This window comes from Carcharodon carcharias, chromosome 11, assembly GCF_017639515.1.
Source record: "Carcharodon carcharias isolate sCarCar2 chromosome 11, sCarCar2.pri, whole genome shotgun sequence".
In the NCBI taxonomy this organism is placed as follows: domain Eukaryota; kingdom Metazoa; phylum Chordata; class Chondrichthyes; order Lamniformes; family Lamnidae; genus Carcharodon; species Carcharodon carcharias.
In genome coordinates this window covers 71,891,947-71,918,540 of record NC_054477.1, presented here as the reverse complement: position 1 = coordinate 71,918,540, position 26,594 = coordinate 71,891,947, and the positions used below count along the sequence as shown (strand labels likewise).

Genomic DNA, 26,594 nt, shown 5'->3' with positions numbered 1-26,594 from the left:
CAGGGTGAGTACCATGTTGGCATTGGGCATTTAACCCAGCAGGTCAGCTTACCCTCTGAGGGCACCACCCCACCCTCTCCACTCCCCAAAGCCTCAGTGTCGTGACTGCATTGAATCATTGACGGCATTTTTCCTTTGCTGGGTGGGCAAGTATGCTGAGGTCAGCCTGAGTGGGTCATGAGGAGGTGAGTTTTCCCCCACAGCATGTGTTGATCTGAGTCCCACATGATTGGTTTGGGGGCAACCTGGAGGAGCAGCACCTTGGCGCTGACTCAGAACTCCAGGACATGTCCTAGTCAGGGTGATGAGATGGTGGAAAGGGAGCCTCAAGGTGGCGTGGCAACGAACCATCTGCTGCCCTCTATGCTGCACATACTTATGCCTCCTTGCTATGAGACGGAATGCCAGGTGGTTCCTAATGTGATGTCGGCAGCATTTGTCCAAGGGGGCGGGTGGGGAGCAGGCCTAGCATCTTTGCCTGAGTGATCGGCTGCAGTGGGTGAGGAGGCATTGGAGACCTGATATGTCCCACCCTGGGGTGTGCCGTGCACGAACAGAGTCCATGTGCATTTTGCCCTAATCAATGCTCTTCTCTCTTTTTCAGGAGAAGAATGCACAGAACACAGCATGTGAGGACTGGAGGCGGCCAGGCACAGCTCTCCATACTAAGCGGCTTCGAGCAGGAGGCCCTTGAGCTGGAGAGGTGCCATGCACTCAGGTGTACTGGTGTCAGAGAAGCTGGGGTGCCACAGCCAGGTATTTATGCCCAACAGTGAGGTCAGCATTGTCCTCCCAACAGCCATAGCAGTGCTGAATGTTAAATTAGTTATTGTTGCAACATTGCTGAACCGTTGGTTCTGGAAGGTTGAGAGCATAATGAGCTGGGGGGACAGGCATGAAGTTTGTCAGTGTGTGCACGCTAATTAATCCTCTGTCCTTGTTCTTCCTTTCAGCATCATCAGAGCATGACCAGGAGGAGGAGCAGCAGATGCCCCTTCTCAAACCCTAGGGGCCTGAAGTCTCACCAGAGTCACACCATTTCTGTGAGGCGGGCACCAGCACAGATACTAGCACCTCAGTGTGAATTAGAACATCAGATTGTGTCCCAGGGCACAGCAGTGAGGGCACTTCACAGTCGCTGGAGGAGCTGGCAGAGACAGAGAGTGCCCAGGCCACCAGCAGTCGGAGGACTGCAGGGAACCAGGCACATGCACAGTCGGTGCCTGATGATGTGCCTCTGGAGTCGTCCACGATGCAGCAGCTGCAGGAAATGCGGCCGGGTGTGCGGGAGCATCTGGGGGAGATAAATGAGGCTATGCTTGGCTTGGTCTCCATGGTGGAGGAGTCTACACAGACGCTCGCCAAAGCAATGAGCCAGATGTCCGAGCACCAAGCGCCCTCCATGGAGAGAGTGGCGACTCTTGTGGAGAGCCTACTCCAGGAGACCCACCAGGGCTTCCTGGGGATGCGCGCTGACCAGCAAACCCTCACATCGGCAATGACCTCAGCTGGTCACTGCCAGTATGGGAAATGGTGTGGGCATCAAGCTTCCCAGCTCGTTGCCCATCCACGGTGAGCAGGGAGGTCTGAAGTGACCTCATGTTGGTGCAGCCTGTTGTCTCTGCGGGCTCCTCTCAGGGCGGTCCAGATGAGGGCGGCAGCTTCTCTGCCCCTTTCCCAGTGACCATATCATCCGGTGAGGCTACAATGACTGGGGAGATGCCAGCTGTGGAACTGGCAGCTCCCTGCCTGGCGGAGCTAGCACTGGCTCCATGGGTCAGAGAATGACCGCCAAGGTCATCGAGGCCAACAGGACAGCAGAGTCAGCAGGCTGTCTCAGGTGCCACTCCGAGCGATGGGGCAGCACCAAGACGTAGCACCCACAAACAAAAACATAAGGCACCTTAGGCACACCATGGGATTTTCACTGGTGCTTTTGTGTTGGCCCGAGATGATGTCCTTATTATTTACTTTTGATTGTTTACACTATTGTTTTCTCTTTGTGATAAGTTCTTTGCTTCACACATTAAATGAAGTTGTATGACCATGGCTGAGGGTGCCTCATTTCTTCTGCATGCGTATGGTTGACAAAAGCATAATGAATGATTTGTTGGACATTCAGCTTTATTAACAAGGCCCTTAGTTAGTGCTGCTGGTCTGGCAGATTTTGTACTTAGGTGTTGAGTATCGAGGCAGCAGCCCAGGCTTGTTCCGGTGACCCATCTGTGTTGTGCTAGCTGAAGGTTGGTTGGATTAAAGCCTCCCGGGTGTCCCTGCCTCCCTGGAGTGTGCCCGGGTCAGCGTCTACCCCTTCAGCATTTCCCTGTGCATGCTCATCCTTGGAATCACTGCTGGATTCAGTGTGTGCAGCTGCAGCCACTGCATCCATGTCTTCATCATCCACTGCATCCCCCCTTTCCAGTGCAAGATTGTGGAGAGCGCAGCATGCAACCACTCTCACCGAGACACGATCTGGGAGACACTGGAGTACACCCCCTGAGCGGTCCAGACATCGGAAGTGCATCTTGAGAAGACTGATGGCTCTTTCCACCACAGCCTTTGTGGTACCATGACTCCTATTGTACCGCTGCTCAGCTTCTGTTCTTGGATGGTGGAGAGGCATCATGAGCCACCTTCTGAGGGATTAGCCCTTGTCATCCAGTAGCCACCCATCCAGCCGGCCTGGAACACTGAAGAGCCCCGTTACCTGGGAGTGTCTGAGGATGTAGGCGTCATGGGAGCTGCCTGGATACCTTGCACAGACTTGTAGAATCTGCATCCTATGATCACACACTATCTGCACGTTCATGGAGTGGAAGCCCTTCCTGTTGACGAAGGCACCGGGCTCACCTGCTGGCGCCTTGATGGCCACATGTGTGCGGTGTATGGCACCCTGGACGCGGGTAAGCCAGCAATGGTCTGGCTTGCCTTGTCCCAAAGGAATTGGATGAAGGTCAATGCACGCCTGAACAGAGCATCTGTAACTTGCTTGACACAAGTGTGGACAGCCGATTGGGAGACACAGCAAAGATCACCCACCGAGCCCTGGAAGGAGCCAGAGGCATAGAAGTTGAGGGCAGCTGTGACCTTCAGAGCCGCTGGCTTGGGATGTCCGCCCACACAGTTAGGGGAGATCTCAAGCCCAATATCTGACAGATATAGTTGACTGTCTCCCTTGAGAGACGGAGCCTCCTTCGGCATTGCACCTCAGACAGGGTATATAGGCAGCCTCGCCTCTTGTATACCCTGGTAGCAGGATAGTGCCAAATTCTGCGGCCCTTTGCACCTTGGACTACCTCTTGGTCCTGCACCCCTTGTGCCTGTGCCTGTCCTCCCAAAGGTGGCTCCCCAGGAGGCTGAATGTGCACTCCTGGCCTCCTCCCCCTTCTAGCCCTCCCTTCTTCCTCCGAGGAGCTGCCTCCAGTGGACAGTTCAGCTCCCATTCCCAGGCTAAGGGAAGGCTTCCTGAAACCTGCAGGCCTGAAAAAGATTCCTCACTGTAGAGTGCTGACCTGAAGGTTAAGAGTCCAGAAAAAGCTTCTGGGATGCATTCTGAAGTACTGCAGATAACACAGGCAAGTTTGAAAAACTTTCAACAATAAATACTTCACAGCCCAGATTCATAACCCTACTGAGCCCTCTTAACCCGCCCATAGATGATGTTAATACAAATGTCTCCTACCTGCCTGCCTGTTGCGTCTGTGCGCTGACCCAAAGATCGCATCGAAAAATCGGCGTCAACTGAAGACGAAAAGGCCTTAAGTGGCCTATTAATTAATGGCAGGTGCATGTTGGACTTCATCGTGCACCCGCCCAGCGAAATATCGTGATGGCGCACGGTGACATTGGGACATTCGTCCGAACTCACCTCGGGTCATTTTACGCATGGACGTGTGCCCCCTCCCCACATGTCAAACAGAAAATTCTGCCCCTTGTTTTATTTTTGACCCAAGAAAATATGCATTTGCTCATGGAAGATTCATCTAATTTTTTTTACGTCTGAAAATCAGATGGCTAACATGTTACATAAAAAACAGATTAAGCAAACATATTGTTTCAATACAGTCTATTTAATGTTCAACAATAATGCAGACTTCCTATTCAATGAATGTTGCATTGCAAATCTGATTCTGTACTTATATAAGTTTATATTGACATGGCATAAAATGCTCCACCGTCTTCAGGATAAATGTTGACCTGACATTGTAATGATGATAAAAAACAAAAACAGAATTACCTGGAAAAACTCAGCAGGTCTGGCAGCATCGGCGGAGAAGAAAAGAGTTGACGTTTCGAGTCCTCATGACCCTTCGACAGAACTTGAGTTCGAGTCCAGGAAAGAGCTGAAATATAAGCTGGTTTAAGGTGTGTGTGTGGGGGGCGGAGAGATAGAGAGACAGAGAGGTGGAGGGGGTTGGTGTGGTTGTAGGGACAAACAAGCAGTGATAGAAGCAGATCATCAAAAGATGTCAACGACAATAGTACAATAGAACACATAGGTGTTAAAGTTAAAGTTGGTGATATAATCTAAACGAATGTGCTAATTAAGAATGGATGGTAGGGCACTCAAGGTATAGCTCTAGTGGGTTTTTTTTTTAATAATGGAAATAGGTGGGAAAAGGAAAATCTTTATACTTTATTGGAAAAAAAAGAAGGGGGAAACAGAAAGCGGGTGGGGATGGGGGAGGGAGCTCACGACCTAAAGTTGTTGAATTCAATATTCAGTCCGGAAGGCTGTAAAGTCCCTAGTCGGAAGATGAGGTGTTGTTCCTCCAGTTTGCGTTGGGCTTCACTGGAACAATGCAGCAAGCCAAGGACAGACATGTGGGCAAGAGAGCAGGGTGGAGTGTTAAAATGGCAAGCGACAGGGAGGTTTGGGTCATTCTTGCGGACAGACCGCAGGTGTTCTGCAAAGCAGTCGCCCAGCTTACGTTTGGTCTCTCCAATGTAGAGGAGACCACATTGGGAGCAACGAATGCAGTAGACTAAGTTGGGGGAAATGCAAGTGAAATGCTGCTTCACTTGAAAGGAGTGTTTGGGTCCTTGGACGGTGAGGAGAGAGGAAGTGAAGGGGCAGGTGTTGCATCTTTTGCGTGGGCATGGGGTTGTGCCATAGGAGGGGGTTGAGGAGTAGGGGGTGATGGAGGAGTGGACCAGGGTGTCCCGGAAGGAGCGATCCCTACGGAATGCCGATAAGGGGGGTGAAGGGAAGATGTGTTTGGTGGTGGCATCATGCTGGAGTTGGCGGAAATGGCGGAGGATGATCCTTTGAATGCGGAGGCTGGTGGGGTGATAAGTGAGGACAAGGGGGACCCTATCATGTTTCTGGGAGGGAGGAGAAGGAGCAAGGGCGGATGCGCGGGAGATGGGCCGGACACGGTTGAGGGCCCTGTCAACGACCGTGGGTGGAAAACCTCGGTTAAGGAAGAAGGAGGACATGTCAGAGGAACTGTTTTTGAATGTAGCATCATCGGAACAGATGCGACGGAGGCGAAGGAACTGAGAGAATGGGATGGAGTCCTTACAGGAAGTGGGGTGTGAGGAGCTGTAGTCGAGATAGCTGTGGGAGTCGGTGGGTTTGTAATGGATATTGGTGGACAGTCTATCACCAGAGATTGAGACAGAGAGGTCAAGGAAGGGAAGGAAAGTGTCAGAGATGGACCACGTGAAAATGATGGAGGGGTGGAGATTGGAAGCAAAATTAAGAAATTTTTCCAAGTCCTGACGAGAGCATGAAGCGGCACCGAAATAATCATCGATGTACCGGAGAAAGAGTTGTGGAAGGGGGCCGGAGTAGGACTGCAACAAGGAATGTTCCACATACCCCATAAAGAGACAGGCATAGCTGGGGCCCATGCGGGTACCCATAGCCACACCTTTTATTTGGAGGAAGTGAGAGGAGTTGAAGGAGAAATTGTTCAGCGTGAGAACAAGTTCAGCCAGACGGAGGAGAGTATTGGTGGATGGGGATTGTTCGGGCCTCTGTTTGAGGAAGAAGCTAAGGGCCCTCAGACCATCCTGGTGGGGGATGGAGGTGTAGAGGGATTGGACGTCCATGGTGAAGAGGAAGCGGTAGGGGCCAGGGAACTGGAAATTGTTGATGTGACGTAAGGTGTCAGAGGAATCACGGACGTAGGTGGGAAGGGACTGGACAAAATCCACTCTCAGTGCCATGCGCCGCCATATGAACACACTCAACCTCTCCCTCCAGCAGCACCGCCGTACCCTTTTTCAAAGCTGCGCATGCCCCCAGTTTCATTTTATCCTTCGGCTCATCCGACGCCTCAACAAGAAACTTTTTCTCTTTCTCTCAAGTGCTAAGGAACGCAAGCTCCAACAACTCATCGACACCAACACCCATCTAGGACCCTCCACCCCTGCCTGTCCCTCCGTCCCCACCCTTTCTTCCAGTCCCAACCCCAGCCGTGTATTCACTATACCCCCTGACCTTCCCCTCTCCGATGCTGAACGTTCAGTGCTCAGCAAAGGACTTAGTTTCATACCCTTACGCCCTCACCTCAATGAATTTCGGGCTCGGCATGATACTGAACTCTTCTTCCGCCGTCTTCGTCTCCGGGCTCACTTCTTTGGGCAGGAGTCCTCTCCCAGTTCAACGGATCCTTTTACCCATCTCCAATATTCTCCCTCCACCTGGACCCCTCCCTCTGGATTTTTACCTTCTCTCGATCTTTTCATTGAGAACTGTCGGCGCGACATTAGTCGTCTCAATTTCTCTGCTCCTCTCACCCATTCTAACCTGTCTCTCTCTGAACTTACTGCACTCCATTCTCTCAGGTCCAACCCTGACATTGTCATCAAACCTGCTGACAAGGGTGGTGCTGTTGTTGTCTGGCGCACTGACCTCTACCTCGCGGAGGCTGAGCGTCAACTCGCAGACACTTCCTCCTACCTCTCCCTGGACCATGACCCCACCACTGAACATCAGGCCACTGTTTCCAGGACTGTCACTGACCTCATCTCCTCTGGGGATCTCCCTCCCACAGCTTCCAACCTGATAGTCGCCCAACCTCGGACGGCCCGCTTCTATCTCCTACCCAAAATCCACAAACAGAACTGCCCCGGTAGACCGATCGTCTCAGCTTGCTCCTGCCCCACAGAACTCATTTCTCATTATCTTGACTCCCTTCTCTCTCCCCTTGTCCAGTCCCTTCCCACCTACATCCGTGATTCCTCTGACACCTTACGTCACATCAACAATTTCCAGTTCCCTGGCCCCTACCGCTTCCTCTTCACCATGGACGTCCAATCCCTCTACACCTCCATCCCCCACCAGGATGGTCTGAGGGCCCTTAGCTTCTTCCTCGAACAGAGGCCCGAACAATCCCCATCCACCACTACTCTCCTCCGTCTGGCTGAACTTGTTCTCACGCTGAACAATTTCTCCTTCAACTCCTCTCACTTCCTCCAAATAAAAGGTGTGGCTATGGGTACCCGCATGGGCCCCAGCTATGCCTGTCTCTTTATGGGGTATGTGGAACATTCCTTGTTGCAGTCCTACTCCGGCCCCCTTCCACAACTCTTTCTCCGGTACATCGATGATTATTTCGGTGCCGCTTCATGCTCTCGTCAGGACTTGGAAAAATTCATTAATTTTGCTTCCAATCTCCACCCCTCCATCATTTTCACGTGGTCCATCTCTGACACTTCCCTTCCCTTCCTTGACCTCTCTGTCTCAATCTCTGGTGATAGACTGTCCACCAATATCCATTACAAACCCACCGACTCCCACAGCTATCTCGACTACAGCTCCTCACACCCCACTTCCTGTAAGGACTCCATCCCATTCTCTCAGTTCCTTCGCCTCCGTCGCATCTGTTCCGATGATGCTACATTCAAAAACAGTTCCTCTGACATGTCCTCCTTCTTCCTTAACCGAGGTTTTCCACCCACGGTCGTTGACAGGGCCCTCAACCGTGTCCGGCCCATCTCCCGCGCATCCGCCCTCGCTCCTTCTCCTCCCTCCCAGAAACATGATAGGGTCCCCCTTGTCCTCACTTATCACCCCACCAGCCTCCGCATTCAAAGGATCATCCTCCGCCATTTCCGCCAACTCCAGCATGATGCCACCACCAAACACATCTTCCCTTCACCCCCCTTATCGGCATTCCGTAGGGATCGCTCCCTCCGGGACACCCTGGTCCACTCCTCCATCACCCCCTACTCCTCAACCCCCTCCTATGGCACAACCCCATGCCCACGCAAAAGATGCAACACCTGCCCCTTCACCTCCTCTCTCCTCACCGTCCAAGGACCCAAACACTCCTTTCAAGTGAAGCAGCATTTCACTTGCATTTCCCCCAACTTAGTCTACTGCATTCGTTGCTCCCAATGTGGTCTCCTCTACATTGGAGAGACCAAACGTAAGCTGGGCGACCGCTTTGCAGAACACCTGCGGTCTGTCCGCAAGAATGACCCAAACCTCCCTGTCGCTTGCCATTTTAACACTCCACCCTGCTCTCTTGCCCACATGTCTGTCCTTGGCTTGCTGCATTGTTCCAGTGAAGCCCAACGCAAACTGGAGGAACAACACCTCATCTTCCGACCAGGGACTTTACAGCCTTCCGGACTGAATATTGAATTCAACAACTTTAGGTCGTGAGCTCCCTCCCCCATCCCCACCCGCTTTCTGTTTCCCCCTTCTTTTTTTTCCAATAAATTATAAAGATTTTCCTTTTCCCACCTATTTCCATTATTAAAAAAAAAACCCACTAGAGCTATACCTTGAGTGCCCTACCATCCATTCTTAATTAGCACATTCGTTTAGATAATATCACCAACTTTAACTTTAACACCTATGTGTTCTATTGTACTATTGTCATTGACATCTTTTGATGATCTGCTTCTATCACTGCTTGTTTGTCCCTACAACCACACCAACCCCCTCCACCTCTCTGTCTCTCTATCTCTCCGCCCCCCACACACACACCTTAAACCAGCTTATACTTCAGCTCTTTCCTGGACTCGAACTCAAGTTCTGTCGAAGGGTCATGAGGACTCGAAACGTCAACTCTTTTCTTCTCCGCCGATGCTGCCAGACCTGCTGAGTTTTTCCAGGTAATTCTGTTTTTGTATTGTAATAATGATGTCTGGTATACTTGCAGGAGCCGCCTTTGCTGCTAACGGCAAGAGTTGGTTGCAGTTTCGCTACAACAGCAACAACTTGCACAGGCTTTATACTATTAAAAGATAACATTCCATTCTTAATGATTTGTGAACAGCCCACTGTCGATTCTTTTGAGTAATTAGAAATGTCAGCGGCTGTCAGGATACAACAAGCAAAGCTACATTTATTTTGTTTCGGTATTTATATGCCACATGTTACATTTACCAGATCACTGCTACCCCACATTGACAGGGGCATGTGGTGTGGAACCATGGCAGTTGCTTCACAATGTTTGCCTCCAATTACTAGATGGATTCTATGTGTTTGGGATATGAAGAAGAGGTTTAACTGATGAAAAATTCATGGGCTGTTTCCCAATTTCCTAAAATTTGCTCCCAGCTTGCATCATGAAAGAGGAAATCCCCCCTTTCACGACTTTGCAAATTATCTTAGGAACAACTTGGTTAGAATCAGATAAGATTGAATTCCAACTGTCATCGTCACCTTTTTCCTTCAGAAGAGGTAAAGATATTATTAACGATTTTGTTTCTCACCCAGATGTCTGGCCATTATTTAATGATGGATGTGTGAGTCCTGAAACTTTATTGCATAGGCACAGAGTGTATGTTGGTGGCCAAGGAAATGTTCCTCTCTGGGATCGAGTATGGACCCTGCAGCCCTGGCATATGGTGGTGCTCCTTATTTGGTAGGCTAGCTGAAGGAGCATTGAATCAGAGCATCTGGGTGTCTCTGCCTCCCTGGAGTTTATCCAGGTCAGCATCCATGCCCTCAGTGTTCTCCTCATCATGCTCATCCTCGGGCTCACTACTGGACTCATCTTCTGTTGCCTATGTAGCTGTGTCAAGATCCTCTTCCTCCAGTGGGTCCCCCCTTGCCAGTGCCAGATTGTGGAGAGTGCTGCATGCAACCACTATCAGTGACACCTGCTCTGGGGGGGCTATTGCACTGAATAGTCCAGGCATCGGAAGCACATCATGAGAAGACCTATGGTTCTCTCTACCACCGCCCTTATGGAGGTGTGGCTCCTATTGTACCGCTGCTTGTCTGTTCTTGGGTGGCGGAGAGGCGTCATGAGCCACCTCTTCAACAGTCCTTGTCATCCAGCAGCCATCCATCCAGTCGGGCTGGAGCACTGAAGATCCCTGGCACCTGGGAGTGTCTCAGGATGTAAGCGTCATGGGAGCTGCTGGGGTACCTTGCACAGACTTGCTGAACCTGCATCCTATAGTCACACACTATTTGCACGTTCATGGAGTGGAAGCCCTTCCTGTTGACAAAGGCACTCAGCTCACCTGATGGCACCTTGATGGCCAAATGGGTAGTCGATTGCACCCTGGACATGGGGGAAGCCAGCAATAGCTGTGAAGCCTCTCGCTTGCTCTGCCTGGCTGGCCTCGCCTGTGCAGAAATGTATGAAAGTCAATACATGCCTGAACTGAGCTTCTGAGACCACTTTGACACAACCGTGGACAGCTGATTGGGACACTCCACAAAGATCCTCCACTGAACCCTGGAACGAGCCGGAGGCATAGAAGTTGAGGGCCACTGTGTCCTTCAGAGCCACTGGCATGGGGTGCCCACCCACACAGCCAGAGCTGATCTCAGGCCCAATCCTCTGACAAATGGAGGTCACTGTCTCCCTTGAGGGACAGAGCCGCCTTTTCCATTATACCTCGGTCATATTGAAGTAGCTGCATCGTTTCCTGTAAACACTGGCAGCGGGATAGTGCCGTCTTCTGTAGCCCCTTCCATCTTGGACTGCCAGCTGGCCCTGCCCTCCTTGTGCCTGCACCTCTCCTCCCACAGGTTGCCCACCTGGAAGCTGCTTTGGAACACCTGACCTCCTCTCCCTCCCGTCCCTCTGTTCCCCATCAGAGGAGGTGCCTCCAGCGGAGACTACAATCCCCATTACCAGGATTATGGAAGGCTGTCTGACATCTGGAAGGGCTCACACAGTTAGAATCCCCTGGGGGCCTGGAAGACAATAATGAGTCCTGAAATGAAGCCTAGAAACCATCAGAATGCAGCTCTGAAGTGAAATGAAGCTGTCCAGTTCACATAGGCAATCAGCAGCAACGATCTCCAAAACTCTTAACTACTCACGTTGACAATGCTGCTGACCATTCTTATCCCACCCATGGATGAGCTTTCGCAAATTGTGGCCTGCTCACCTGCCCATGCAACAGCCGAAAAATCGCATGAGCTATGTAAATTCGGAGACAATTGGTGTATCAAGGGCCTTAACTGGCCTCTTAATGGTGGGCATGCCTCTGTCTCCCTCGTGTGCCCGCCGAGCAAAATATCGCGAGAGTGCACGTTGATATCGGGACACTCGGCCGAAGTCAGCGCGCATTTTTTCACACTCGAGCGGGTCGGGTGCCTGCCCACCGAGTGATAAATTCTGCTCTATGTTTAAAAGAGTATTTAAAATGAAATGCTAAGAAATCCATACAACCATAGTTTCCAGTATGAAGGGCACACTCCACCCCTCTAGGGATACATCCAAGAACTCTTCAATTCAGGTTGGCAAGCACCAAGGCTTAAAGACATCTTAATCGTGCAAAAGGCTATTGTTTAATCAGCTAACAGCACTGCAGGTATACCTACACCATATGGACTGTGGCAATTCAAGAATGTGGTTCACCTCCACCTCCTCGAGGGAAATTAGAGATGGGCAATAAAAAGGACAAAAAAAAAACTGTTTAACCAGCGTTGAGCCTGCCCAACTAAGACAATTCTATCCCAAAGAATGCTAACTTTGCAAGGCTCTCTGGAGCTGATTAAGAAGAATCCCAGCCATGGTAACAGATTTACCTCTCTAGCTCCTACCAATGCAAGGAGGCCTTACAGTACTGCAGATCTACAGCCTCGGGAATTGACACGAATGGCAGGCAGTGTTCCCACCTTTGATTAACCAGGCGTGTCATCTTGAAGTTGAAGATGGATAAATTCTTTCTGTGATGCCATTTCTTGATATTGTTCTTGGCTGTAAAGGACTAAGATTATATTCCTCAGTTGTGCTAACATTATTATTTTTTTTTTTAAATTCATTTACGGGATGTGGGCTTCGCAGGTTGGGCCAATATTTTTGCCCATCCCTAATTGCCCTTGAGAAGGTGGTGGTGAGCTTCCTTCTTGAACCGCTGCAGTCTATGTGATTAGGTACACCCACAGTGCTGTTAGGAAGGGAGTGCCAGGATTTTGACCCAGTGACATTGAAGGAATATACTTCCAAGTCAGGATGGTGAGTGACTTGGAGGGGAACTTCCAGGTAGTGGTGTTCCCATCTATCTGCTGCCCTTGTCCTTCTAGGTGGTAGTGGTTGTGTGTTTGGAAGATGCTGTCTAAGGAGCTTTGGTGAGTTCCTTGATGAAATCACAGAATTCCAAAGCTCTAACATTTATTTAAATAAATCAGTACAAAAATAAATTTGAATCCCTGCTACTGAAATGTGATTGATTCAAACTTCAGTGTAGTTTTGTATCACTGACAGAATTAAAATGACTTGGCCCATCCCCTTTGGTGAGCTAGGGATACTGTAATTATTTTTACCCTGAACTACAGTAAACATAACACCACATTTTTTTAATTGCATGACTAATGTATAACAATCCCACTGTAGCTTTTACAAGCAAAGTTTAGTTGCTCTGTTGTAATAACTAGAAAAGTTAATGTAGCTTGAACAAGGTTCCTAATTGTTCCTGTCTCTGTCATATTTGTCTACTTGAATGGTCCTAAATACCACAGCGATTAATTAGTGCAGAACAGGTATTACAAGATGTTATCACCCTTCCCAGACTGTCTGGGTGAATGGAGGAAAGGCAGTAGATTGTTACAATGTTTCATCCATGCACTTCCTGAAAGACAGTTTAACCAGAAGATTTAATGTGTCAAAGTTAACTGCGTTCAGCAGCAGATTTTCACATTCTAATTAAAGATTAAGAACATAGTACATTACAGTGTGATTTGTCATACATGGCTTGTTAAATAGGAAACCTACCGGGATTCCACAACATTTTATAAACATTATTGAGGCTTTTAATGTGGAATAGGGAACAATTACAAGAACATGCTGTTGACAGCATTACAATAATTTACATACATCTCTTGCTTTATTGAAAAACCTATGGAGTTCTGAATATCAATGTATTCTTATTCTTTAGCAGTTATAAAATATTCAAAACTCTTTTAAATATCTGAATTAATAGAATTCTTGAATCCTTCTCCTCCACCGCCACCCCCCACCCCTACCCCCACCCCCAGCGCCCAAAAACATAATGCAACGATGCAAATGATGGTGTGGTTTTTTTTTTTAACTAGCAATGAAAGTAGGCTGGTGGTATGTTATTCATGTGGGAAAAGTCACCACATTAAAATAATAGGAGAAATGTATTTTCCTCCTGAAAACATATTATTGCTTTGGTGAATATGTTTTAACTTTTTTTCTGAAGCTTATTGTACTGAAAAAAACCCTGAAGACAAATTCCTGCCGCATTGCAGAGCCATAATATATTTGAGTTTTGAATTTGCCTGTGACTTTCAAAAATAAAGATAGTTTACTTTGCATTTTAGTGAAAAAAAGGATTATCTAGGAAATCTGCAGACTGTGATCCCGGTGATATTTGCCAATGGAGTTCCCAGGGTCAGCAGAAGGGCAGCTCATTAGCATGAGGCCATTGGGCACACACACCATGCCCAAAACCTACCCACCAAATGCATTTAGAAAGGCTGCCCACCATGTGAGAGGGCAAGTGCCTGGGTTGCCCCCATCCAACTCCCATTCACCATGCAAGACTAATGCAAAAAAATTGTCTTTTAAAAAGCACTGATCTCTCTTCTGGGGAGAGCTGCTCTTTTTTTCTGGATCTTACCCGCATCCCCACCCCAACTCTGCTCAGGCCCTACTTGAGCACATCTGGAGACCAGTGCTTTTCAGCTGTCCTGGTGTGCCACTTTCCATTATTAAACAAGGTCTCTTAGGAAATGGGGAAGTGAGATCTCTTGGTGTAGTAAGTCCCAACCCTTTTAGCAATATTGACTTTATAAGAGGCAAGCAGAGGATTATCATCTCACAAGGCTAACCGATTTAAATGGTCCCCTAATTTTATCCTGTGGGTTCTACTGGTGTTCCACAAAAGTTATGGTTGGGAGCTCAGTGAACCCCTTCAGGAAATTTGGAACCATTTTAGATACTTTAATACTGAAGCTGGAAATAAGGAAATGTAAATTTTCTTGACTATTCGTTCATTCACAATAATATAACACAAAACAACTTAGATATTACATTTCATAATAAATGATTTGCTAGTGTTCGCCGATCCTAGACTGGTTTGATGCATTCAAATATATGTAGACACTACTGCAATTCAGCAGAATAAACAGCCAATCTCTCCTCATTATGAGTCTGTCTACGTATGAACAAAATGTACTGTCAATAGCATTAACCCCTCTGTTGTTTTGAACACCGTATTGAACCAGGATTAACTGCTGTACCATTATCCTGGCAGTGTCAGGCTGGGGAATGGGTTCAAGCTGCAGAGTGCCCTGTGATTGATCTTTTTCTGACTAAAAGGTCATCACTAAAGAAACCAACCTGACTAGATCTGTTTTGTGATTATTTTATTTTTAATACTGGGGATACAAACTAGTTAGTTATACTGAAAATTGCTGAACTTACTCACCGCCGCAGCACCTGCCTATGTGGAAGTCACATTGAAAAACATGAAAATGCAGCATAACAACAACAACAACATGCTTTTAATGTAAAAGTACATTCAGTTGTTTCCCAAATATGCAGAATGAAAATAAATGGTCAGTCAGTAAATGATGACTGAACGCTACGCCAAACAGATCAGTTTTGAAGAGATTTTTAAAGGTAGAAAGATATACGTAGCTATGGAGAGGTTAATGAGAGTGTTCCAAAGGTGAGGAATAAGATGGTTGGAGGTTTTCGCAATAGCAGTGGTTAAAAGAAGGCAGGTGAGTGTGCAATAGACTGAAATCAGAAGAGATTTTGGAGAGATTTTAGGATTGGAGGAGATTGCGGGGTTAGGGTGGAGCAGAGCCAGGCTGGTGTAGTGGGGGCAGAATGACAGGGTATTTATAGACTAGGGCAAAGATTTAGAATTAGATGCATTTGGGATAGGAAGAAAATATAGATTAGTGAGGATGAGGAGGTGAGCACGTGGAGCTCAGCATGAGATAGAAAATGTGCAGCAGAATTTTGGGCAAGTTGGATTTTAAGGAGAGTAGAGGATAGGAGGTCAGCAATCATGTCAGCAGTTGAATCTGACGATTTCAGCATCATCATTAGTGTGTGTAACATTAATCAGTAAATCAAATTCATGGCTGAATAATGCTGAGATTGGTAAGAAGAAATAATTTGCATTTGTATAGCATTTTTATGGCCTCAGAAGATACCAAGGCACATCCTTTGAAGTACTTTTTAAGTGTAGTCCCTATTGCAGCCAATTTACACGCAACAAGGTCACACAAACAACAATGACCATATAATCTGTTTTAGTGGTGTTGGTTGAGGGATAAATGTTGGCTAGGATACCAGAAGAACGCTGGTATCTTCTTCAAATAGTGCCATGGGATTTTTTTATATCCACAAGAGAAGGCAGGTAGAACCTTAATTTAACATCTCACCTGAAAGATGGCACCACTGACAGTGTAGTGCTCCCTCAGTACTGCCCGGAGGTGTCAGCCTAGATTATCTCCTCAAGTTCTGGAATGGAACTTGAACCCAATACTTCTGATTTAGAGGCAAAAGTACAACAGCCAAATTAAGGCTGACACCTATTATGTGATAACATAGAGTGGCACTGTTAATTTTTAATTCGCCGCAAGGTTAGTGTGTAACTTCAGGAAATGCTGGACAATTGCTAATTAAAGTCTTTCCTTACCAAAGAGGGAGGAAAATGAGACGATAAATCAATTCTTCAATGGTTGGGCTATAAAGCAATTTTCACAGAGGTCTGGTAGTAGTTGCTTGTCTTCTTCCCTCTTGTTTGCGAAATGCTGTTCAATGTGGGAGAGGAACTGAAGAGGGTTAGAAAAATAAAAGGATGGATAAAAACAACAAAACATACAAATAGATAAAGAATAGAACTCATTTTGAATGCAATTTTGGACAAACACATTTCTTTTGTAATAATCTGCATATCAGGAAAAATTGTTGCACAGAGGCTTAAATTTCTTTTCTCATATCTATAGCATACAGAAATGCAATGTAATGCTTTTGTAAAATAGTCATCATAATAATTGTAGTGAAATTTGAATAAAATACCAAAAATGTGCAATATTTCTTATTCCTGCACTATTAATAGAAATAAATTAGCTTTTCAGACATAAGGGGGACAATAATGCCTTAACACTGGTCATTGTTTTTATACAGTCTACAGATGCCAACAGAGAAATGAAAAACATATCAAAATATTACATTGTTCAGGTTAAGAGAGCACAGTATTGATTGCATTTTTGATTATCAGTGGTGATTGTTGTCAGAATACTGCTAATGGTTCAATATATTGTTCAAAATTGTGCTATATCTTTTGCTAGCACACATTTCCCAGATGTACAATCAGCAGATGTATTCTCTATTGCCGTATTTTCATTTACAAAACATGTACCCCACTATATCTACAGTGTCCCCTCTCCTCAAGCAGTTTTTATGGAGCACTATCTCACAGCATTGCAGCCTAAATAAAATTTCATTTGGATTTGGCCTCCTGCTGAGAACGAGACTGCTTTGTTTTAGCAGCAGAAGCAGTAAGCCAGAAAGGTATGTCCTGTTTTTCATGGCTAAGTGTGGTTTGAGGATCACAATCAAGCCGTTCATGTTGTCAGGCTTCGGAATCTCATTCTCATCCCATACCGTTCCCTTTTTTCCCTTTCTATTTTCATTTTGTGTTCTAACTCTCCCCTGCCTGTACCCTACCTGGAGGGCAAAATCATGATAAATGGTTTGCCTTTGCAAATCGTGGCTTGGCAATTACCTTGTTTTCTCTTTTCTTTTCTAGGTGTTGACCACACAAACACAGATTTAAAGAAAAACTATGTAAGTAGTGTACATGCTTTGGGTGTTTAATTTCTGACCTCTCTAAAGTTGCAATTAAAATCTTTCTTGGAATCATTGTAAGAATCTCTGTGCCCATGCAGTTAAAAGAGACTGTTTTTTTAAAAAGTTTTACTTAATTCGTAAGAAAGCTTGCATTTGTGTAGCACCTTTCATGGTCTTTTAAAAGAAGGATTTTAAAGCAATGGAGTACGTCGGAAATGTAGTCACAGTTGTAACATAAAAAATGAAGAAGCCAATTTTGGCGAAAAACCAAAGAATACCAAGAGGTTGTAATTACTTTTTAAAACTATACTGGTCACTGATGCAACAGGCAATGCTTTACAGTATATTAATGCATTGTCCTGAGAATCTGTATGTATTATGCCTGTGCAATTCTGTGCTGTTTTGATGCATATTTCGCATCAGATTGATCATTTCATCAGTTGTACTGAACGTGTGGTTTGTGGAATATAGTTAATTTATTCAGAACAAGGAATGCATGAAAAGCAGTATATATTCATTCTGTTTACTATTTAACAATCTGAGGGGGCACTTGATCAGGGAAAACTGCATTTTGTAGCATCCTCGGTGTAAAAACATTTTGGGCTTTTGAAGGAACAGCGTATTTGCTAAATATTTCATTTGGTTTAAATAGTGGAGGGGGTGTCAAAATTCCACTGAGATATTTTAAATGCATTGCTAATGTATTATACTGCAGCCTGCACAATTTTAATAAAGTTGTTAACCCATTAATTTTATGTGGTTAACAACATTGTTAAACAGTGCACTGGAATTTGGCATGAGCACATGAAGCAAGGCAGTAAAAATACCACAGAGAGTAACTTATCCTTACCTATGAAAAAGAATCAATTAATTTAGCCTAATCCTCACCTAGCTGGTACTACTTCCCTCCAGATCAGCAAATAACTGGCTGTCAGCCTATTAGATCTGCTGTTCTTCCACAGTCTGTCTGAGAAATGGAGCTATCTCCAGGTATAAGGGAATGCACAGCTCCAGTCTGAAAACCTTGACCAAATTAAAAATAAAGGCTGAACTGAAGACTGATCAAAAAGAATTCAACGCAGTACTGTATGCCTTTACATGTCTATTGCATCAATGATGAAGATTAAGTTGAATTAATTTTTGTAGCCTTCTACTTTATTAAATTAAAATACAACTAAGGGGTGGAATCTTCTCAGGATTCAGGAAAACCTGACCTGCACACTTTTGCGGTTCCCAAACTGCATACCAACATGTGACTTTGCATGGCATTTTTGTCTTTTCACACTGAGGTCTGGTTTGCAGTGTCGTTTGCGAGCCATGAACCATTGCGGGAGGGGTGTGGATGCGGAGGTGAGCCGGTTAGATGCGCCTCAGTTCTCAAACCAGTATCCCCACTCCCAACAGTGTTTAAAGGCCCCCTAAACCTAACCTCTGACCTCCCTCACTCCCCACCCACCCCAATGCCAGCCCATGCTCCCTCAGATCACCCATGCCACCCCTGTGCAACCCCCATGTATCTTCAATAACCACTCACCCAGTATGCGCCATGTAGAGTCCTCAGATTCCATGCAATGTTAATGGAAAATATTTTACATTCCTTGGAGAAAAAGTTGAATCCATCACTGTCCAATAAAAGCCATCATATCAATGATATTGACAGAAAAAAATGCATTCTACCATGTGAAAAAATCTTGTAATCTTATTAGCTTGTGTCAACAAACCAGAAAACATATCAAAGGCAGAATCTGTTATTAAAACTTCTTGAAACTGTCATTCATTCTTAAATGAATGCCTATTGTGCGGAAGCAATGATACTGGCCACAACTGTCCAACAATAGACTATTCTATGGGGAAGGAAGAACAAAAGGTGTTTATTTCAATTTCAAAGCAAAGTGCCTGACAGTCATTGTAGGAAAGCAGATGGTTAATTTTTTTTTCAAGTGTCAAACCCAGGCTTTTTTTAACAGCCAGAGCCACTTAAATCACAGTAGAAAAGATGTCAGCACGGGGTGACAGGATATTTTGATACCATTTTTTTTTACTACATCATGGTGCTTTTTCCATGCACTGTAATGGATGTGAACACATACACAAGGTTGGTCAATATAAGGGTCAACTTACCTTTAAAAGACAGATCCCTATGATGAATCACTGCATTTAAAATACATCTATGTTACAATGCAGCACCTAATAGTGACATTTAAGGTGTGAAAACGCTTTGCACTTACCTTTCAGAATGTTCCAGGCTCAGCAGGCTTTTTGTTTGCTTCACAAACTCATAAACCTGACATGCTTTAAATGGGCTTCTCAGAATCCTCAACACCAGATGAAAATAGTGTGCAGGAGGAAATGCGATTTTTGTTCCCCATTTAAAAAGGGAAACTCAATCTCAACAGGAATGGGTGACTTGCATACTATTCCTGACCCACAAAAAGGCCAAAGGGAAATGGTGCGGGCTGGGAATGCAGAGGAAAATTGGATTTGCTCCAAAAAAAAAGTGTGGCCTTTGTACACTGAAAAGGATCTCTGTACCCAGATAAAAATTTGGCCCAAGATGTTTGAATTGAAGATGTTTGGAACTAATTTTACAATATTAAAAATGGCAGGTGAAGAATACTGCTCATTTAAGCTCACAATACATAAACTAAAACAGCTCAGTTGAAATTATTCTACAGTAAACCTTTTATCCACATTTCCTGTTCCCTACAATCTGAAATTTCTAGAAAGCTGATCAGCTGTGTTAGATCTAGAAAAATGCTAGTCAAAAAAACTGTGCTTCAGCTGACTTAGCTGATAGTTGCAACAAGGCTAGAAGAATTCAACTTTATATTAATATATATATTTATATGATTATTTATATATATAGTATACTAAACTACTTTGTTATGCAGAACATTAAATTACTTTCTTATGTGAGTTAAGTTCTTGCTATATTTTATATTTATTTACATATAAAAATACGTGTGCATTTATATATATTTTGGATGAACAGGGGGGTTTAATTTATAATAGATAAAAGCAAAACACTGTGAATGCTGGAAATCTGAAATGAAAATTTAGAAAAGCCCTGATTTCTCCACTCACGACCTATCCATAAACAGAAAGATGTTTTTGATATTTGATTCCCCACTTTTATGAGTGGTGGCGTATGTTCCCCAACCGTTCAGTTTGGAATGATCCAATCCTCTATTAATAACCCCACAGCAAATTGAGATAAGGTAAAATAAGAGATTTAGTTTATTTTACATGCATAAAACATGCAAAAGGGGTTTTGCAACGTCTGCCTCTTTTCGGATTCATACAATAAAAGAGGGATAAGGGAAAGAAAGGGGTTCAGGAAAGAGACCACAATAAAAAAAAGAATTATGGTTTTATGCGAGCCCAGAGTCCAGAATCAAAGTGCAATGAGGAATTATTTCGCAGAGTTCATTTGGCTGAAGACTGGTGGTGTAAGTTTTGCTTTTCCGGTGGTGTTAATGTTCCAAAGTGAAATAGGCATGCAGAGATTGTATCAGTTCTGTAGGCGATAGTACAAAATCTTCCCAGCAGACTCAGGTTAGATGGGGCCAGTTGTCCAACTTGGTCTGAGCTTGTTTCTGTGTGGCCTTCCTGCGAGACATTGAACAGTAGACTGAAAATAGAATCCAAAAGCTGTATAATTAAAACAATTCAAACAGTTCAAGTCGCAGTCATGTGACAAGGTGGTTTTGGATCCAGCTATTCAGCTAACAGAGTCTCTTGTTAAAACCCATTGCATTTTGAGCAGGTAACTGTAGAAGCATTAATGCAACATTGGAAATGAGTCACAAATAACTCTGTCCATAGCTGGCTGGTGCAGACGTCTCATCTACTATCCTTTGTGTTGGCTTGGCTGGAATGTTTATACAATGCAAGGAGTGTACATTCCAGGAGTTTGATATGTTAGCCATTGTCCACTTTTAAACTGGGTCTGTGACAGGTGGTGAGGGAACCATCAGGAGGGAAAAACATACTTGACCTCATCCTCACCAACTAGCCTGCTGCATGCTAAATGAGATAGATTTTAAACAGATGTAGCAACTTATGACTGGGAACCGTGAAGCGCTGTGGGCCATCAGTAGCAGCAGAATTGTACTCGACAATCTGTAACCGCATGGCCCAACACATCCCTCATTCTACCATTACCATCAAGCCAGGGGATCAACCCTGGTTCAATGAAGAGTGCAGGAGGACATGCCAGGAGCAGCACCAGGCATACCTAAAAATGAGGCGCCAAACTGCTAAAGCTACAACACAGGACTACATGCATGCCAAGCAGCATAAACAGCAAGAAATAGACAGAGCTAAGCGATCCCACAACCAACAGATCAGAAACTTCCAGAGCCACCATCATTTGGTCAGCGGTGGCCATTTTATCAGTGCAGCCATTCGCCAATTTTAAAAGAAAAATAATAATTTTATAAAGTAGCCAGGGTGACGTAGATATATATATATTTTCCTTCATGTCTTCTGATCCTGAGTATATACATATATATGTGCATCACAATATCAGGAGCTGAAGAATCAATATGTATCCATATACTGTTATTATCCCCACTTGAGGTTACCCCTAGACAAGCCTGATCCCAGGTGGAACCCAGCTTGATAGATCTTAACTTTTATTTGTTTGTTTAGATATGTGGAGAGTAGCTACTGAACAGAGGCACAGAGGTCAGCTAATGAACTTTTAACAAAAGAATAGACATTTATTAAACAAGAAAGGTTGAACTATATTACAATACTCCTTCACCCACAACTATACCTTTACAAATATATACAGATTTGTAAGGATAACACAAGCTACAAAAGCTATCTTAGACTCTAATGTTCACAGTAAGTACACAGTCCATGTAAACTAATAGGCACCTTGTGGTCAGACACACCACACTCTGAAACCAAGTGACAGATGCCACTCCAAACGGTTACTATGGATCTCTCATCAACTCCCCCAGATGCTTGTCAAACCATGAGCCACTCAGTCTCCTTGAACTCTATCTTTCACACAAGGATATCCAATCTCCACTCTGGAAGAATTTGCTTTGGAATCTTCTCCCATGCCAACACTTTCTCTCAGATGCCTTCTGCAAGGATTCACCTCCAGGGTTTCGAACTCTCCTTCTGATGTTCCTCTCCCCTGGGTCACCACATGCATTCAAGCTGTCTTCCATACCATCTCTCTCACCGACTCAGCTTTCAACTGTACAGCACTGCTTCACATACCTATAGGAAAGAGTTACAAACCTTCAGCCATCTATTTGGACCTTCTTGACTCTTACAAGCTGGACTTGCTTTAAATTTGCTTTTTGCAGCTTAAATCTGAAGCTTGGCGCCTTTCTCTCTCTGTCCCTCACAGTTAACTTCATCAACAGGACCTTTTCCAGGTTCGTTTCGGACTTTCCACTGTTTCTCTCTCACTCCTTTGGCCTTGGGATCTTTTGGTTCTTTTGGGAAATCTGCACTCACTCTACAGTTCCCTCTCCTAGTGTCCAGTCTGTCTGGAGTCCTGGCTTCAAACTGAGCTCAAAGCTGCTATTTATTTAGTTTGTGTGTGTGTGTGTGTGCGTGCGTGCGGCTTAGTCTGTTGAGTCGTAAACTTCTCACTAGAAATGCAGGCACCTTTTTAAAGTGAAACTAAAACTCAATCTGACCTTCTCTTAACACATAGATACAGAAATACAAATCAAACTTAAACAATAAAGCTAAAAGTCATTCCTAACACCCACAAATACCAATACAACTTACTTAAACTACCTCTATTTCCTAACAATACATATATAACATACTGCTATGTGTTAGGCAGCCAACGTCTATAGATTTTATCATAGTGCTGCGTGCTTTTTTAATTTTATCTGAGGATGTGGCCATTGCTGGCAAGGCCAGTATTTATTGCCCATCTCTAGTTGCCTTTGGGAAGATAGTGGTGAGCCACCTTCTTGAACCGTTGCAGTCCATGTGGTGTTGCTTCACCCACTGTGCTGGCCCTGGATTTTGACCCAGCCACAGTGAAGGAACAGCAATATGGTTTCAAGTCAGGAGTCAGGATGGTTGTGACTTGAAGGGGAACTTGCAGTTGGTGGTGTTCTAAAATGTCGGCTAAAAGTGGGAGGGATTGCAGGTTTGGAAGGTGTGTCAAAGGAACAGTATCTGTTTATAATCTACATTAGTGCGTATTTTGTGTGTTTTTATGATGTATATATTTTGTGTTTTTATGTCATTGTGCTCTATATGTCTGCACAATTTGACTCTCTGTTGTCACATTCTTTATCACACATTTTCTGGAAACCTTTATCCTTTATAAATCCCTGTCCAAATTTATAATTTATAATTTACCTATGTATTTGGTTGCAGGGCTTGGCCGTCAGGTTGACACTAATTGCTCATGCCATTTTCAGAAAAAAAAAACCTTCATCTGCCTATTCTTTCTCATTAATGAAATTTCCAACATCCAGAACAGAAGTATTTAGAAAACATTTTTTTTTAAATCAGAAACTTAGTTACTTGACAGTGATTGCATTTATCAATTTCCTTGTACTTTGTATCTTTTAATGCCTTCATTATAGTTTTCACTCCAAAGCCTCAGCTTTTCCAAAAAGCCTAGGCTTAGTGTTGATACCTTGCCTAGAGCTGAGACTCTGTGAGTTGAATTAAGATTGTACAGTCTGAATGTGTGTAGTGTGACAAATTGTCCAGCATGCATCAGTGCCACTCAAACGTTTAGATAGCAGCAACATTATTCTTTAGCTTTTAGCACTTTCAAGTTGCTGTTGTTGTTTTAGTGCTGTAATGTTTCTTTAAATTATTATAAAGCATAAAATGACATATTACAAAAGTTTTATTGAGGTAATATTGAACAGAGTAGATTTTGGCTGTTGGGCAGCAACTGGCAGAATGTGCCGATTGGCTGCCTGCTCCTGCTGGTAGGATACTTGGTCCATCTTGAGGGTGAAGCCTCATCACCATGCCACCAGCCGCTGGCTGGCAAAATATTGAGTAACAGGGAAGCTGATCCAGGCCACAGGAAGATAGGAGCATGGCTGGGGTGGTGGGGGAGGGCAGGAGCTTCAGGGGACATTAGTCCACTACTACATGAGTAGCTTGGAGGTACATTCCTGCTCCTCCTTGTCACAAGGTTAAATTTTGGCAAGGGGAAAAAAGTACAAGGAATAAAGATAGAATGGGGTGAGAAAGAGGGAGAATTGGATTTGAGAATGATAGCGGAGTAAGAGAGGTTGGCATGAAACAGGACGAGTGGATGAGTTTTCTTCATCTAATTTTATTCCAAAAACCTTGTATTTCGAAGCCAACCTATAATTACTCACTTAAATTTTGTTGGCTGTCAGGAAAGGTCAATGGTAATCACTTGCATCTCCGAAGAAGAGCAAAAATAATACAAATCGAGAAACTGACAGATGGGAGTATTTCTTTTCATTTGAATTTGATTTCATTTTTAAAAAGAACAGATTAATTTCTGAAAGCAAACAAAGCCTCGGGGGGAAATAGGAAGAGTGGGAGGTTAAGAGGTGAAGCGAGGAGAGGACCTGTTTGAGAGTGCGGGAGCCTCCAATCAAATACTTTAGAAGAGTGAGCAGCCGCATGGGGAAGTGGTTGGAGAGAAGAGTGAAGTGACTGACAGCAGAGCAAAGGTGAGGGAGTGATAAAGTTGTTGATAATATAATTCAAAGGGGAAGAGTTGGTGAGGTATTGAGGTAGTGGGCAGAAGGCAGGAAGAAGAGGAGGTTAGAGATATGATTGGAGTGAGGGGGTGGCAAAGCACATGTGATTGGAGAAGGGGGTCATTGAGGACTCATTCTTTGTAACCCCCATCTCTAATGCAGGCTGCAACCATTAGTGGCTCCATTTCCCACCAGGCCATACCATACCTCCCACCCAAAATAAAAGAAGAATTTAAAAAAGACAGAGCCAGAAGATTGAGAGAGGGGCAAAAAGAAGAGTTATGGGGATGCAAGCAGTAGAGAAGAGGACTAAAGAAAAAGCAGAAGGGAACAACATTAAGACAATCAGATATAGATAAGTAAGTGACCATACTCTCTAGATTAGTGTGCACAATGCGATGGGAGATCAACTAGTCACCATTCATTTGAAAATATCTTTTTCTTTTGATGCTCCACATTGAATGTCAAGAAAAATCCATCAGCAATGAAGCCAGAACACCAGGTTAATCAGCACTTCATTCCTAATTGCCCATGAGAAGATCATGGTGAGCCACTTGTTGAACTGCTGCAGTCCATGTGGTGTAGGCACGCCAACAGAGCTGTTAGGAAGAAAATTCCAGGTTTTTAGCTTAGCTGCATTGAGAAATGGTGTAAGTCAGAATGGTGTGTTAGAGGGGAGCTTGCAGGTGGTCTGCTACCCTTGTCCTTTTAGATTTTAGTGGTCATGGGTATGGAAGATGCTGTCAAAGGAGGCTTGGTGAGTTGCTGCTATGTATCTGTATGCGGTACACGTTGCTGCACTGGGCATCGGTGGTACAGAAAGTGAATATTTATGGTGGTGGCTGAGATACTGATCATTGAGCTACTTTTTCCTGGGTGGTGCCAAGTTTTTTGAGTGTTGTTGGAGCCACAGTCATCCAGATAAATGGAGAGTACCCCATCACACCCCTGATTTGTTCCTTGTAGATGGTGCACAGGCTTTGGGGTCTCAGGACCTGAGTTACTCTGCAGAATTCCCAGCCCCTGACCTGCCAATGTAACCACAGTATTTATACAGCTGGTCCAGCTAAGTTTCTGGTCAATGGTAACCCCCAAGATGTTGACATTGGGTGATCAGCGATGGTAATACTAATGAATGTCAAGGGGAGATGGTTAGATTTTCTCTTTTTGGAAATGATCATTGTCTGGCACCTGTGTGGGAAGAATGTTACTTGCCACTTATCAGTCCAAGTCAGAATGTTGTCCAGGTCTTGCTGTATAGGTGTGTTCCCTCAAAAGGGCAAGGTAGGACAAACAAATACAGAACTCCCTGGATGATAAAAGAGATAGAAATTAAGATGAAGAAGAAAAAGCATGCCAATTACAGATGTCAAGTAGAAAATACAGTTGAGAACCAGGATGAATATAGAAAGTTCAGAGAGGAGGTGAAAAAGCAAATAAGAGAAGCAAAGCAGAAGTATGAAGAGAGACTGGCAACCAACATAAAAGGGAATCCCATATAAATTCCATAGGCATATAAATAGTAAAAGGGTGGTAAAAGGAGGAGTTGAGCCGAATAGGGACCAAAATAAAGATTGAGGCAGGGGGCAGAGCTGAGGTGTTAAATGAATAATTTGTATTTGTCTTTACCAAGGAAGAAGATGCCACTCAGGCCATGGTGCAAGAGGAGGTAATTCAAACACTAGAAGGGTTT

The 26,594-nt window shown here is 44.6% G+C and overlaps 1 protein-coding gene across 3 annotated transcripts in view; it reads left to right on the top strand.

Moving 5' to 3' along the window:
- LOC121284474 (PC3-like endoprotease variant B) overlaps positions 1–26,594 on the top strand; it is an 893,918-nt gene that overhangs the window by 509,013 nt on the left and 358,311 nt on the right. For all 3 annotated transcript variants that reach the window (XM_041199978.1, XM_041199979.1, XM_041199980.1), the window contains exon 7: positions 17,170–17,207. In XM_041199978.1, the coding sequence (XP_041055912.1) occupies positions 17,170–17,207 (38 nt within the window). The remainder of the gene's footprint in view (positions 1–17,169; positions 17,208–26,594) is intronic.